This window comes from Camponotus floridanus, unplaced genomic scaffold, assembly GCF_003227725.1.
Source record: "Camponotus floridanus strain SB8 unplaced genomic scaffold, Cflo_v7.5 scaffold11, whole genome shotgun sequence".
Lineage (NCBI taxonomy): Eukaryota > Metazoa > Arthropoda > Insecta > Hymenoptera > Formicidae > Camponotus > Camponotus floridanus.
In genome coordinates this window covers 1,805,353-1,822,223 of record NW_020229226.1, presented here as the reverse complement: position 1 = coordinate 1,822,223, position 16,871 = coordinate 1,805,353, and the positions used below count along the sequence as shown (strand labels likewise).

The window sequence follows — 16,871 nt, the reverse complement described above, 5'->3', positions numbered from 1 at the left end:
TGGAAAAATAATTTATTATAGTGTTTTGGAAAGCTCTCGAGGTAAGCTACAAGAATATGCAATGAAAAATAAGGGATTCCATATAAAAAAATTCACTTCTGATCTGAATCGCCTATTTCCGGCCGGAAGCAGAAGTTAAAAATATCACCATTCGATAGAGCGAACCCGATTTATAAAGAAAATGTTTTTACTTTTTTGAAATAACCACTTCTCTAATTTTTAAATGAATGGTACGGGTGGTTTGAAACACCCTGTATATCGGTTGTCCAAGGATGAATGCGGTGGCGCTTCTGTGCGGGAGATTTAACGTATAATTACCTTGTTTCTTTCTTAATTTTTCAATTATATTTATTTCCGAGGGAGATATTGTATTTTCCAAAATTTACGGCGTCTTCTTTTATATTTCAATTGAGAAAAAGTCATCTTTATGATCGAGATTTCTCTCCGCGCATATGTATCAGCGTAAACGAGACGATCCTGGTCGAATGTCCGTGCCATCATGGAGGTGACCGACTCGATCGCCGGCGAGTGACGTCTGTCAAAATGTGAGTGACACTCGCGCGGTTTCGAAGCAGTCGCGACGAGCCTCTATCACGCTCCTGTTTCCATCTCCACGAGGGTCGAGAAGAGGAGGCATTCGGCGACAATCCGCGCGAAAGCTCGGGATCAATGGCGGTCGCGGCGAGTCCCTTCGACGCCTGGCTCAGCAAGAAGCTGCAGGCCCTCAATACGGACGAGGGTGTCTTCGGTACGTACATCAAGGGCATCCTCGAGAGCGACGAGCCCGAGGACGAGAAGACCGAGGCGCTCGAGAGCATACTCGCGGGCATAACGGTGAGTGATTATGGGATATTATGCCGATCATCTGCAGGTTAGAATGCGCGCGGTCGCATCGTCCAGCCGGTCGAAAATAGACGCGAGGTCATTCCGAAAGTACGCGTTTTTGGCTCGCACCCGCACCTCTCCAGCAATCTTGATTCGCACGCGCGTATTTTACGATTCATCCAGTTCGCGGGATGTCTTTTATTAGAAAAATGGAAGCATTAGAGAGAGCAAGAGATAGCGATAAAAATAAAAATTGCAGAGATTGATGCAATACATGGATCTTTAAGAAAATGTTGCCATTTATTTTTTTCTAACTTTCAAACTTGTGGCTGTTTTCTTTCTCAGATACTTTAAGAATATATTGCTGCTTTTAGATGCTTATGTAAGATTGCGCAATGCCTCTTGCAATATAGAGGTTTTTGTTTTTTACAGGAGGATAGTATCAGCAAACATGTAGCAGAAATCTTGAGTGCATGGGCAGAGTGCTTGCCAGCTAAAGATATAGCCACGGCACCTGCACCAACGGAGGATGTCGATGTCAGATTGGTCAAGATGTTGGAATCTCAGAGTCTGCCTACGACAACTCAAAAGAGTTACACAGAGGAAGAAAGACGAATACGGGAAGCTATATTAGCGCAATACAGTCAAATGTCTGATGAAGATAATAGCGAAGGAGATGGAGAAGAGGATGGAGCAAGTGGCGGAGACTGTGGAATTGAAAAGAATTTAAATGCAGCCACTATTGTACAGCAGGAGAGAGAAAAAAGAGAAAAGGCCAAGCTTGAAAGTCAGAAAAAGAAAGAGAAAGATAAAGAAGACAGGTAAAATGATAATTACAGCGTTGACTCTTGTAAATATGTGCATGTGTCTATTAAAGATCGTTAAAATTTTAAATATTTTTTTCATATTTTTCAGAGAAAAGCAAAAGCAATTGAAAGAAGAGAAAAAAGAGAAAAGGAAAACCCAAAAAGGAGAGAGACGAAGGTAGCATCGAAACAAAAATAATGCAAAATTTACCTCAAAATTATCGAATACATATATGACGCTGTATTCGTATACATCTATCCTTATTGTCGTGCATGCAACGATCTCCGACAGTTATTTAAACCAGTCAATCATCTTATATTTTCGTTAGAACGATATGTGTGTAGTATCTGTTGGTAGAAGAGGAATTGTAGACTCAATACGAACACATCACAAAAGAATATCTTTTACGATATAATGTTGGATCATCCTGTGCCTTCTGTCTAAAACATCGTTCCCTTCTTTGAAAGGTTAGTTACTTATACTCACCCTTTTTTTACTCTTTAAATAATTTTATAATTTGTATTCAGAACTCTATGCTATATATAATATTGTTGCTATTAAAATTTAACGACACCATTATATCACCACTTAATCACCATTAAATTAAAAGCAACACAACTCATGTTTACTCGACAACAGATCTGAATACAAATGTAATTTTCATCTCTTGATACGCTTAGCGCATTGCGTTCTATCTTATACGAATTATGTATTTAATACGAATATGTTAAATAAACTATTTAAATCGCTGATGGCACTCAATATTGAATACTCTATAGAATATACATGTTATTCATTAGTATTCTCGATTCTACGTACATTCAAAATTCTCTGCAATAGGGAATGCGAAAGTCCTCTATAAGGAATATAATCGCGGGAATATTCGCAAGACTTGCATCTCGTTGCGTTTGTGTATATATTTTTTTATTAGTATATATTTACACACAAGATGATATACCGAGTCGAAACTGAGTCATCTTGGTATTTGAATTAATAATGAAAGACAAACGCAGTAAGATAAAAACAAACAAACAAATGATACAAAAGATGATGATGCTTCAGTATCGTATCATTACATACATATTATACTAATGTCAATTATAATAATCATTTATTATTTAGCAATTCTCTCTCGTTTGCTATAGTTAAGTGTGGGCAAAAATTGACGAACTCGCACTTATACGTTTATAACAAGACATTCGCAGTTGAACGCCAAATTACAAATCACTATGAACCCTTCGCTCCCATTTATCAGAGTAGTTTCTCTTCTCTCCCTTCCTCCCCTCTTCCCTTAGATAATTCTATTTTCGCGTACCGAGATCTCTTCCGCCTCTACGGGCAGAAACGCAGAGTAAATTTCGTCGCGCGCCGGCATCTAATAATCTAAACAATCCTTCGTCCACACGATATCAATTTTGGAATCGTCTCACGCATCGACGAGAGCTTGACAAACGAGAAACATTCTCGTTCGTACAATTTAGCTCGCGCATCTATCATCTAATAAAAACTTACTAGCGTGTAAATCTAACGTAAACTCGTAATTCTATGATTGTCCTACTGGAGGATGATCTACGAGGCCGTCGCGACAATGACTCTCCGCGATGAACATCATTCGGGATCTTCTTATCGGACGCATTATCCGTCACGGGAAGGGGAAAAGAGTTTTACGCACGCACGCATTATACTATTTTAATTCGATAGCGTCTAATCGCGTCGTTAAAACTCGTTAATTAGTTACACACTGACCTAACGGATACACGCCGCGTGGAGCAACCCTTTACTCAACTATGAGAGAATGCTTGATCTCTCTCTTCTCTTTCACATAACTTTCTTTTTCCTTTCATCAATATTTTAGCGAGATGTGTGTACGTTCGGAGCACGTTCGTTACATCCTGGACTAGAAAAAGCGACTGTCTCTCTTTTTTCCGTCCGCGTCATGTGGAAAAAATCATCCCGAAATATGACAATACGATTATTCCTTTGCCGGATGACGGATTGACCAGATGCAAAGTCGAGCAACTTTCAGTCAACGAACACGAATTTTCGCGGATTACCTCCGATTCGCTGTCTCTCGGATGGTATCGACACATGGTTTGTCTTTTTCGTCCTCCTCCCCCTTTTTCCTTTTTTTAAAAATATAATATTTTTTGTTCTAATCCCGATTTCGCAAAGATCGCTTAACTTCAATTACAGTTTATATTGATTCTTTGTCTCTTCCAGGAGACAAAGATTTATGTCCAAGTTGATCGATACTGGACAAAAATAAGAACATTAGCGCGTTTTTTGCTACTTTAAACATATTTCTTTTATGTTTCTTTAGGCGCACATCAAGTGTATAGGTCGGTATGTGTAATGATACATCTTACGCAGATTACACAACGTTTCTTTTATACACATACGTATATAATTTGATCCCGCTGTATACAATAGTGAACACAACTAAAAACTTAAGACTGTACAATTGAACAATATTTTGGGGAGGGGGCAGAGTCCGTAGATGACAAATTCGCGTGTTCTTTTTTCGAACGCGTTTTTTATCATATTTTATCATTTATCTATTTTAGACCTAACTTGTTTCACTTTTGCATGATTTTTTTTCACGTGCACAATGGTAGATATTTATATAATAGATATATGCATAATTGCGTGTCACACACACACACTCTCTCTCTTTCCCTCTCCCTCTCAAACATTCGTTTCTGCTGAATTCCGGAGACGAATCTCCAATGTAGACACGCACGCACGCACGCATCGTCGTCACAGTTTTATTTTATACCCAATTTGATACACATCTCGAACTCTATAGAAATCGCTGCCTCATAGACGCTCGTCAATTCTTTTTTTCTTTCTCTTTTTCTTTTTTCTCTGGAGTAATCGAACAAAGTGCTCGCCCGAGATTTCGTGATGGTCGACGCGATCACTCGAGAGCGATTACTACAAACCCGCACAAATCGTGTGTATAATACGTAATATTATATATAATATATATGTATATATGCGCTACTACTTCGTCAGTCGTTCGTTCGGGCAGATTCGCCATACGAATTATATTTATATACGTAATTCTTAATGTAATCTCCGCTCGTCTTTATTGGCCATTCGCCGATGATGTCGCGCGATACCACTATGATTGGTACGATATTAATTGTCCTAAAGTTCTCGGGCTAAATGGACTTTGCGTGACAAGTCCGACTTATTCGTTTCGATTTATTAGCGTGAGACGTTCGAAAACTTATCGCGAATGAAACGCTTCGTAAAAGGAACTGAACGAGTTCGCTCTAAAATAAAATAAAGATGAAGCGATATCGATTTGCGGAACGAATTATTAGGAACAATTTCGCTTGTTTCGTTTATTAGCAATATAAAATAATGATTCATTTCAGTCTCTTGCGCGTGATTTACGAATATCGATGTTGTATTCATGTGTCTCTGCTTTAAGCATAATCATTTTTGGCCGCAATAACATATAAAACGCGTGATAATTTGATAGAATCTTCGATCGCTATCGTACGATACAATGAAACTTTTTAGAAATTAATCGAGAGAAGCGTGAAAAAACGGAAGTTGAATCGTTCCGAGATGAAAGCTCGAAATCAGCAAACGGTGGAGTGACGCGTCTCACGTTTCTAATCATAACGATATCATTATTACGAGTTTGAAAATCTTGCATTTACTTTGTGAGACTTTAGAATGGGTACGGGCACATCGAACAATTACCACGTCTAAAAAGTAGCCTAACATTACGATACTCTATACAATATAATTTTTTTCGTCAAATCCTCTGCATATCGCGAAACGCTCGTGATTTCGAAGGGACGCGTCAATCACAAATGACTAATCAATGCCGAAAAGCTACGAGTAATATGTAAATAAGTAGTAAAGCGCGAAAGCGGCGGAGAGGCGTCTTCGCGGGATCGCGTTAATCGATTTTTTTGAATTGATTCCGATGCAATAAAATGCGTGTTACAATATCGCGCTGACGATTAATGACAACAGAAGAGCGTTATAGGAAATTATTGAAAAATTCTCGGCCTTTTTTTTTTTTTTTTTTACCAAGTATATATATTTTATAAAGCGAACTAGCTATGCTGTTCCTGGGATTTAAAAGACGCGTAATTAAAATCTGTACATGCCTACGCGTATGTAAGTAATATTAACTCTGCCGTTATCGACGATAACCTCGTTATTCGTATGCAGCTATATCTTTGCGGTAATAGTAGCGATATAGCGATTATTACAGATATAATAAGAAAATAATGATTAATAGTAAATTGAAATTATTATATTAGCGATCGTTACTTCTTAATATCAGAGAGATCTAAGTAAGACAGTGGTAGTTTAATATCACAATAAGACTACTCAGGCCTCGTTAAACTGGGGCATGCTTCACGTATTAATGTTACTCCTCGCCTTGACGCTTCGTTATTAATCGCGACCCTGTGTTGGCGACACAGGTCGACTCACAGATCTTCGGCGCGACCGTAATTCGATGGTGATCCCGACGTTTTTATTGCAACGTCGGACAAATCGTTGTGTCGACATTGTTTCGCTTCTCTACGCGCATCGTCGCGACGATACATCGATGATGTATGTATGCATTCCTTACATTCGTATTTAAAGTATATTTTGCAGTAATAATATACCTTGCCTTTACTTGCGTGAGTTTTTTTTTTACCATCGACGTTTGCAAATTCGCGGGTTCGCCGACAGTAAGGCAAACTATACACTCTGTGAATATTCTTTATAATTTTTTTTATACCTATGGCCGAGATTTTATCACCCGTCGTACATTTTACATACGTTCGCGAGATAAATATCCGAATCAGCTAAATATGATGGTCCGTGTTAAAACGTAACCGGTACATGTAAACAATGCCGGTGTACCCTTGCTGCGAACAGCAAAATTTACGTTGTTTACGAGTAACTACGATAATGCGCGCGCGAATTTGTTACGCTTACCTGAGTGACATCGTCCCAGTATCCCCAAAAACGCGCGAATCGATCGCTATATTGCTCGTTATTCGGCATGCCCGCGCGCTCTTTTTCTATCGTCAGATCGTCATTTTGGCCTCATAGCTCGATACATGCCGAGACTAGCGACTCTACGTGTCTAGCCCGTTTGGCATCGGGGGACTCTAATGTCAGAAATCGGCCAGCCAGTTCTACACGCGCCGTCTGTTTAATCGCGCTTGCTCTTGATATACGTTAAACAACATCTATATGTCGCAAGAGCGAGGCTACTAAGCCCATCAGTACGCGAATAGCACGTTTAGAAGTGGCTGGCGCAAACCCGACTTCACAATATCGGCGGCAGGAACGTGCCTGAGTCATCGAGATTCGGATCCAGACTCGCGACGATATCACCGGTCGACGCGTGCCTCGATGTCGCCGTCTGCGTGCTGCTTGCCAGGGCGTGACTGCTCGCGCTGCCATTCAACTTGCTCTTTACCATTAAGCCACCGCCATTGTCGGTGCCGTCGGTGCCGGTCGAGACCTTTTGAACATATTTACGACCCTTGTAAAGCCGGTACATCGTGTACGGCGGATCTTCCATCGTCGTTGCTCGTTGTCGTGGCGCGCTGACAGTCACACTCACTGTCTGCGGCGCATGCGCAGACTCCCGCGACGTCTCGACGCTCGTCGTCGTCGTGTTCCCGCTCGCGTTTACCGTCGACGAAGCTATCGCCGAGGAAGAGGAGCTCACATGCGAAGAAGACGACGAAGTCAGCCACTCGTGACGCATCGCCTCGTCGGGGGTCATGCGTTTCTTTGGATCCCACCTTATGATATCAAAAATGGCACCGTTTACAAGAATGTCCGAGAATGGAAAATTTAGAAAATTAAAAAGAAAATTTATTTCCAGCGATTAAAACGAGAAAATTTTAAAATAGATTTCAGTCATTCTAAATTCAATTTCATTCATGTATTCTGACGTAATACATGCCAGAACACGTATTGTAGAAAACTTACTCGAGGCATCTGCTAACAAAATTTACGAACAGCATGTCGGAGCACCGAAGGGCCATTGAGAGGTTCTTGCTACCTGCCCATCTCTTTTTGCCTTTGCTATTTGTCACGCATCGCGGACTTCCTTTCTGATCTGTAATAATTTTAGAGTCGATTCTTTGAATACGTTACGCCGCACACGCCCACTTCTATCTTTAGGAGCGCTCCAAGGCATTGTACTTGTTAGCGTCGCGAGTAAAAACTTACCAAAGAAGAGCCTGCGACGAGTCGCATGACTGATAATGTGCTCCGGTGGCAGACCGAGGACTTCCATGATACAAGCGAGCTGCTCTATCTCATCTTCGCCCGGAAACAGCGGGTATCCCGTATACAGTTCGGCCAAGATACAGCCCAAGCTCCACATATCGATCGGCGTGCCATAGGGAAGACCAAGAATCACTTCTGGACTTCTGTAAAACCTCGACTGTATATACGTGTAGACGCGCTGATGACTATAACAAGAGGAACCGAAATCGATGACTTTGATCGAGCTACTACCCCGTTGTTTCAGCAGCACATTCTCCTATAACAATAACAGACAACACGTTTGACAGATAAAATTCGAATGCAAAGATGATATGCGTATACGCAACACGCGTGTACTTACCGGTTTTAAATCGCAGTGAATAATGTTTTCTCGGTAGAGCAGTCTCAGACAACTAATTAACGAGTTGGCAAAACGGCGGATTAGGCTCAGACTGAATCCTTGATAATTATTCTTTTTGATTAGCTCGTACAGATTTAAGCTGCAACGAAGAGAGACGACGATTTCATTTTATTCATCCGGTTTCAACAAAACTCATGCACAGAAAAAAAGGACATTCTTATTTTGAAAATATATTTAGTTTTAACATGGAAATCTTGAAATGAGATTATATCGCGTTAATTTAAGAAAAATATAATTGCTTGAATAATTGCTTACTTGAATGAAGCCATTTTATATAGTTCAATCGAGAAAAATATATTCTCATGATTTAAGATTTAATTTTCTTGAATGGAAAAGAAATAATATTGGATAGAAAATAACATTTTAAAGATTATAATTGTCTTAAAATAGAATTAATTACATATTCTTGAAGTGACAATTACAATAAGACGATAATATTGTTGAAATTTAAAATTATTAAATTCTTCCAAGAAGATTAGAAATTGTTGCGTATATACGAAACAATGAACGCGTTAGTTTAAGTATATAAGTTTTGATTTGACACTTCTTTTTTTTCTGTGTGCGCACGGACTCGAATCCGCGTTATCTCGCTTGCGATCGCTTACCTCATTAGTTCGAAACTGATGCACAGGTGATTCCGGAAGTAAAAATATTCTAGCATGTGTATCACATTATGTTGCGAATTTGACTCCAGATCCTTCTTCCTGAGATGTTCCAAGATCCTCACCTCGATAAGAGCCTGATGATGAAATCTCTTTTTGTTCCTGCAAGGACAATGAAAGCCGCACGCTGTTTAGATAAAGAAATTACGCGGCATTCAAAGAGTGATAAATGCCGGATGTACTATCGACACTCGTTCATTACGTGGATTTGTTCTCGGATCATAACTCGAAGTGAGTCATAGCTCGCGAGATGACTGTACTTGCGTTTCCGCGTACCTGATAATCTTGATAGCGATGTGCTGTCCCGTTTTATGATCCAATGCTCGAATCACCTGACCGAAGCTTCCCTTGCCAATCACCTCCAAAATCTCATATCTGAAAATCATGTGCATACAAGCTTCCAATGACATACGTGAGAAAATACAGTAATAAAGTAATATAACGTGCAAAAGTAAAAGATAAAAAAAAACATCCACGATACAAGCGCATTTGATGCATGTACTATTGTGCGCAAGAAAACTCATTCTTGCGTGAATGCTCCTATTTTTTTTCTTTTTTTTTTTTTTGCAATCCTTCGCATATATTTGGGTGTGAATTTATGTCAGTTCTCAACCGCAATTTCTCCGCGAGAGTAATGACGAAATTACAAGAACACGCGCGATTGCAAGATTTTAGATTACGCTTCAGATCCGGCTAGCGAGATCTCGCCAGACAAACGGCGACAATAACGATTAAAGAAGAGAGGAAGAAAAATCACGCGCCAAGACTCTCCGTGAAAGATAAAGGCTCACCTGTAGGAGATGTGATCATGCAGGACCTTGTTGTAACTGCCATTCTCGTCGTCGTAACCTCCGTTCTGAGAAGAGACCTCTTCGCCGTGAATTTTGTGGGCCGTCAGACCCAGATACCAGATCTCCGAGTACTTTTCAATTTCGGCGCGTTCGAATTCTGTCAGTCTGGAGCCGTAATACTTCACCGCATCCTGGGGTGTCATTGGTAATCTCCCGGCTATTTTTTTCGAAAGAATCATGTATTAAATAGCTGTGTATTTCAGGAGTTTGCGCGAGTTATACAAGTTTGTATAACAGCAACATGCAAAAATTTTTTTTAAATATAAACTTTTAGAATAATGCCGGCACATTTATTGTATTTTCTTTAATGATTTTCAATTACAGAAAACTTTTCTTTGTAAAAAATTTTATAAATGTGTATTTTTTATTAAGCTGTATATAGAGATATATCTATTCATTGCGGAAGATAAATTGAAAATTACCTCTTCTTTGAGGAATATGAATAATCTCTAATTAATGGAATTAAATCTTTTTAATTCTTATCAAATCTTGTTAATATATATTTTCACGAAACTATGAGAAAGAGAGAATGTTTTTGTTCGTTCAAAATATCGAGAACCGTCTTTCCTCCGAGAAATGTAAATAATATCCTTGTATAAGCCATAATATCCCTACGTGTGTAATTTGCGTCACCGTTAGAACACTTTGCATTTTCAAATATCCGCATCTTAAATATTCGTTCGATCAACGACGCGAATTTAAATGACAGCGCGTTTCCCACTTGCGCCATATAAGGTTTCGCGATTCTCATGTAATAGCGTTCTCACGTACCGTATACTTCGGGAGAAGTAGCGCTGATGGGTTCGTGCAGCGGCATATTATGAATGTTGTTACTCGTGTTGTTGGAGTTGTTGGCATTGTTGTTGTCCGATTTATCCACTCGCGTCGGCTTGGTATTGAAGAAAGACGGTAATTTCTGAAACAAACGGAAAAATTTCGCCCTTTTACATAAAAGCCTGTCAAAATCGCACGTGTTATGAAAATTTGTTACCTCGACCCGGACTCGTAAAGTCGCAGGTTTATTTTTATTTATTTACCCACGTGTGTTTTGCCGCGACATGTTTCATAATCAACGAGTTTCTCAAGGGAATAGAAGCCCGACCTTATTCGCCATAATTCATTATTCGCTATAATTCGATATTAAGGATATTTTGTACCTATTTTTAAAATATTGAGAATTTAATGAAAATTATACAGAATGTCCTTACATATGTTTAGAATCTTTAGTACAATTTTTAAATTGATTCACTAAAGTGTTCACAAGTTATAAGGATTTTAATTTGCACCGAATTAACATGTGTTCTTATGAGAAACGTATAACCACGTCGATTCAAATGACAAAAACACACGGAAATAATATTCAGAATTTGTTTGAAATTTGCAAAAGTTTAGATGCAGAGGAAATATTTGGTCAAATAATATTATACAAATACTAACTGGTTAAAAAGATATTAATATAATTTAATGAAGTTAGTCATGTATCTGGCGAAATCACAAGGCGAAATTCTCTGCCAAAATTTAATCATTTCGATTAACAAAATTCGGAATATTTCAGTAAATAACGCAATAAATATTAAAAAATACATCGCTGCACTGTAGCTAAGCTCAAATTGTAATATTCCATACAATTTCTCATACTCAAAATACACCAAAAGTGGATATTTAATATTGATTTTCAGCTACTTTTTGCTGAGATTGTACATACAAAATATCCTTAAATATCATTCGTTAATCTCGCGAATTTCATTCTGAAACGGAGACGTAAAATCGATCCATTACATCCGTGCAGAGGCATTTAACATTTCAAACGATAGAAGAAAACATTGAATGAGAAATTTTTACCCGACAAGAACCGTCTTCAAATTTACGAGAAAGTCTGACATCCGGCATATTATAATATATCAATGTACCGACCATAATTTCTCAAAGTACCTTCCGTTCGTTTCTCCGCACCGCAATTTTATCGACATGAGAAAATAACACCGCAATTATCCCGCGTTCAATTTTCGCGTTAAAATTGCCCGAATCGCTTTTGTGGCGGCGACGATCGAAGCTTTTTTTCTCGATGTGAAAGTGGTGCGACGCGGTATAATCTCTTAAAGAAAGTAGAACACGGCACACAGAGTGCGAAACGCGCATCGGCGTTATATACGTGTATATGTTGACCCCCGATTTAACACAAGTTTAACGACACCGAGGAAGAGAGTGACCCGAACAATTATTTCTTCGTCGCGAGAAAGAGCCAAAGTTGTAAACGTTGGCGAAGCGACGTCTTTCCGCACCAAGGGCAGTCACCGGTCGCGAATGCATCTCGAATGACAATCAGCCTTCGCTGTTGTTCCCGGTTCCTGCGCCAGGGTCTCCGCTCGTTCATTGGATTTCTTCGCGCGTCTTTCCGTCGATGTTAAATATTTATATGATCGATCTCGGATGCCCGTTGTCGATAGCGAGCACATCCGGCGCCAGGAAATATATTTATGGAAACTCTCTTGGCATATAAGTCTATAGGAGAAACGTAAACCTTATATATACAATGACCAAACGATAAATTATCACGATGTACTTGATGTCTTTTACCGTAAACAGACAGATCAAATAATCCACAGAGGATCTTTCATATAATATGTTTAGCGGATGTTTCATTTCATTTCTCTTTAGCTATTGAATCTACGCGTAATAAAAAAAAAATATCGAGAAAAACGAGAGATGATGAATTTTTATTTATCTATAAAGGAAAATATTTATATGCGTGGAATTTCCGCAGCGTTTAAATGCCTTGCCGGAGCAGACATCTTGCAAGGTGGATACCACGCTCACCTCGCCCCAGATGTAGTACTGTTAGCGATATTTATGCACGACATTTATGAGAAAATATCGAAATAACGACTGCACTCTGTATGAATACTCAATTACTCCGTATAATGTTGCGCGCGTCGTTTGACGTTTACCTTCGCGAATGTATAATTTTTCACGTATGAAATATACCGAAGTACGAAGCCCATGTTGAACACGCATTCGATATCATTATGATTATTCTATCTCAATTAATCTCGATCACTCTAGATAGACCTCTTCGCGAAAGCATTTGATGATGTATGTGAAGGCGCGCGTAATGACAAGGAACGACGCGATTTGGCGTCAATTGATCAGGCCTGACGGCAATTAAGGCCAGACTGTTGGCATAAATTCTCATTAAAGGGTCGCCAGACGGTTCACGAATGCTCTCACGCGTCCTTGTTGTCTTCTAGTTTTACGTCTACGCGATTGCATTGACCATCGATTCGATCCTAAATTGTGTAAATATAGCACATTGTTACGCGATTTTTACGACGCTCAATCTAACGTTACGTTATACGTGATGCACGCACTGAGAAAAAAAATCTGGTTGCATTAATTAGAATTCTGGTAGATTCAACCAGTATGTCTGTTGGAAAATGGACGAACCGGAATTCTTGTAGGAATTATCAGATGAATTTGATTAATTTCTTCCTGTTAAATTTACCAAATTTTCTGGTTAATAATACTAAACTCGCCAGCACCAAGTCGTCTAAAATTTTTTCCATCTAATCTCAAAAGTATGTTTAATATTCTGAATTTCAACAAGATTATTTGACAAATTCAGATTATTGAATAAATTATTTTAAGTTCAGTTTGTTAGAAATTAAACTGATAAATAGTGATGCAAGAAGAGGATGCAGCTCAAATATACACAATCAGAGAGCTAGCGTCCTCTTTCTGGCACTACTGCTCGTAAGAAAAAAAAATATACTTTGGATTTAATGTTAATACTAGTTCTTTATATACATTTCATGATAAATATTGAATAAGAGTTAAGTTAAGAGTGACAAACAAAAAAATTAATGTATCAAGAAATTTTATAGATCCAACCAGAAAATACTAATCAAATCCTTATAGTAAAATCTATTAACGTTCTAGTTATAAAAAATCTTATCATTAGAAATTCTTGTTTGATTTAACCAAAATGCCTTCAATCATACGTCTTGTTGGTATAATCAAACGATTTTTCTCAGTGCGTGATTTGCATTTCGTAAAAATTGTACGCGCGGCAAAGGAAACTTTGGCATTAAAAATTCAGATTTGAAAATGAATCGACGGCCGACTCTCTCTTCTGACCTGGCGTAATGAAAAATTATTATCAGCCATCCGTTGCGTGGCTCGGACCGGCGATACGCGGATGAGTTTCATGCGGAGGGAGATCGCGGCATAAATAATAAAAAGTCGCGAGTGAATAACCGTGCAGTCCGGAGGCCGCTCGTATAAATTGTAATCTTACATTTACCGCGCCCCCCTTTCCTTCTCTCTCTCTCTCTCTCTCTCTCTTTCTCTCTCTCTCTCTTTTTCTCTCTTTTTCCTCTCGCTGTGCCTGATCGATCGTAGCTGAGAGGCTACTTCGTCGAGCGACAGAGGCTTCTCGCTGCAGCCAAGCCTCGATGCAACGAGTCGGGCGCGCTTAACTCACGCATAAATAACACGCACGAATCGTGCCGCCAAGATTCACGTAATGACCCTCGGAGATACGCCAACGTTGAGAGCGCAGGTAGAGGAGAGAAGCAGCCTTGCGCAATAATGTAACATTGTTCGGCGGCCTGGCTCGAAAATAGATATATGGCCGCGTCTCGCTCCACAGTTTTCAGGAGAGCGGGACCAGCTAAATGCGCGGTAAAGGGGAGAGAAATTCATCCAAGGACGCGAGAGCGAGCGCGGCCAATAACCGTGTATTTCCATCTACCGATCGCAGATAGACATCGTGCACAATAATTCCCCACATCTCTCCCTCTGTGTTATGTATATGCGGTTTACCTTGTGACATCTCCCGGTCTCGCGGCCGCCTTTCTAATGCTACGCGTTCGCCAACGCAAAATTGCAGCTGCTCCCCGAGATTACATATAAAGCGCGCGATCCAACGAGTACCTACCCGTGATACTCGGATACGTGGGACTCTCGCGGAGAAGCACGTGGGCGGTTGGTATCTCGGTACATGTATACATATCTATCGGAAGCACGATGGTGGAAACGTCACTGCCACGTGCGTGGTGCGCAACGCACAAGAGAGGAGAGCTCATTAACCCCGCGGACAACTGGAGCGCGGAGTCGCGTGTTTGTTAAGTGAACGCCTTGAAAGTGACTTAAGGATGTTTCGTACCTATTTTCAAAATATTGAGAATTTAATGAAAATTGTACAGAATGTCCTTACATATGTTTAGAATCTTCAGTACAATTTTTAAATCGATTCACTAAAGCGTTCACAGTTGTAAGGATTTTAATTTGCACCGAATTAACATGTGTTCTTATGGGAAACGTATAACGTATAACACGATTCAAATGACAAAAACACATGAAAATAATATTCAGAATTTGTTTAAAATTTGCAAAAGTTTAAATACTGAGAAAATATTTGTCCAAATAATATTATACAAGTACTAACTGGTTAAAAAGATATTAAATATAATTCAATCAAGTTAGCCATGTGTCTGTCACAAGGCGAAATTCTCTGCCAAAAGTTAGTCATTTCGATTTACAAAATTCGGAATATTTCAGTAAAAACGTAATAAATATTTAAAAATACATCTCTGTAGCTAAGATCAAATTGTAATATTCCATACAATTTCTTACTCAAAATACACCAAAAGTGGATATATTCGTCAATATTAATTTTCAGCTACTTTTTGCTGGGATTGTACATACAAAACATCCTTAAACGCGTTGCGGATATACAATGACAGCGCAATAGCGCGTTTTCACCGCACGCTCGGACGCTAATTGTGCATGGGATGCACACAACAAGTGCGTACTTTCTCTTGCGAATTTTCCGAATTTTCCTCGAGAAGCACTTCCATGAACAAACTACTCAAATTACTAAACAATTAAAAATTTGCGACGCAAATGAAACTTTAGAAATATAAACGAATAAAATCTTGCCCTTTTCGGTTAATGTAAAATATAGATTTTAACCAACCCCTACTGTGATATCACGTATCGCATACAATGTACACAGTGGCGAGTTAAATAAACAGGAATTTTACGTGGAAATCGTTAGATATGCGTATCTCACATCCACCCACGAATCGTGCGTTTGTAAAAGCGTCAGCTGTGTGCTTTGTTTCATTCACTAAATAACTCACGGGCAAATACTCATGGTAGGTAAAAGCGATGCGATGCGATTCGAAATCACTTGCGTACGAGAGAAATCCCGTTGAATTCGTTTGGTATTCGCGTTGGAATAGTTTAACGAAATACAACACACAATACAAAATAACTCTCATTCAATTATCATTTCCAAAGAGGCACGTGCCGTGAACAAAACTGCCTTCTCTCTCATTTTCTCCCTTTCTCTCTCTCTCTCACACTTGCCGAATACAGCTCATTAAAACTTTCGAGCCGCAAGCGGTTCGCTCAGATAAGTCAACGTCCAGTTGACGCCGCGTATTCGGAATCCCTAGTGGGGCAAATTCATATCAATTAATTCCAATTACACCAAGTCAAGATGGATCAGCTAAAGAGATCACCATTTATGTTTTCACTGTCGAAAGTATCACGCACGGTCCGAGATATTTTATAGATATATTTTTATAATTTATGTGTATATTTTATAAATTTTGTTTATTTTATAGAAAATTTCCTTCTAAAAACAAATTTTGCAAAAAGTAGAAATATTTTATTTCAAAATTTGTTTCTAATTCAGAAAAAATTTTTTTTAATTAAAAACATTATATATATATATTTATATATATGTGTATAAATTTTACTTTGAGTTGTAACGTAAATTCCGATTGTAACATAATGCAATTTATTTTCAAAAAGAAAAAGATTACTTTCTGATGCAAAATCTTATAGCGGATAATCAAATCGCGGTGAGTGCAATTTTATGAAAGTTTCTCCGCAATGTTTCGTTATCGAGATTAGCTCTACAAGCAACCATTCGAGCTATTCTTTAGACGTAAATTAGAAAGTGTTTTTATTACAAATATGTATACGATCTTTTGGAGTGAGAGTAGTGAAACTGTTGCCAGTAAACGTTATAAATCCCCGACT

At 38.9% G+C, this 16,871-nt stretch overlaps 2 protein-coding genes across 3 annotated transcripts in view; one reads left to right on the top strand and one right to left on the bottom strand.

Moving 5' to 3' along the window:
* The first annotated feature begins 459 nt into the window (after positions 1-459).
* On the top strand, positions 460-2,245 carry LOC105257213 (coiled-coil domain-containing protein 43). Its single transcript, XM_011267677.3, has 3 exons — positions 460-834; positions 1,258-1,646; positions 1,741-2,245. The coding sequence occupies exons 1-3, from the start codon at positions 670-672 to the stop codon at positions 1,811-1,813; spliced, it is 627 nt and encodes a 208-aa protein (XP_011265979.1). The 5' UTR covers positions 460-669; the 3' UTR covers positions 1,814-2,245.
* A 167-nt stretch (positions 2,246-2,412) lies between these two features.
* The window catches only part of LOC105257216, a 183,893-nt gene continuing 169,434 nt past the window's right edge, over positions 2,413-16,871 (bottom strand). For both annotated transcript variants that reach the window (XM_025412964.1, XM_011267679.3), the window contains 8 exons: positions 10,590-10,734; positions 9,759-9,975; positions 9,244-9,342; positions 8,911-9,069; positions 8,246-8,384; positions 7,846-8,161; positions 7,603-7,732; positions 2,413-7,412 (listed from right to left, as the gene is read on the bottom strand). In XM_025412964.1, the coding sequence (XP_025268749.1) occupies positions 6,929-7,412; positions 7,603-7,732; positions 7,846-8,161; positions 8,246-8,384; positions 8,911-9,069; positions 9,244-9,342; positions 9,759-9,975; positions 10,590-10,734 (1,689 nt within the window). In that variant the 3' untranslated portion in view covers positions 2,413-6,928. The remainder of the gene's footprint in view (positions 7,413-7,602; positions 7,733-7,845; positions 8,162-8,245; positions 8,385-8,910; positions 9,070-9,243; positions 9,343-9,758; positions 9,976-10,589; positions 10,735-16,871) is intronic.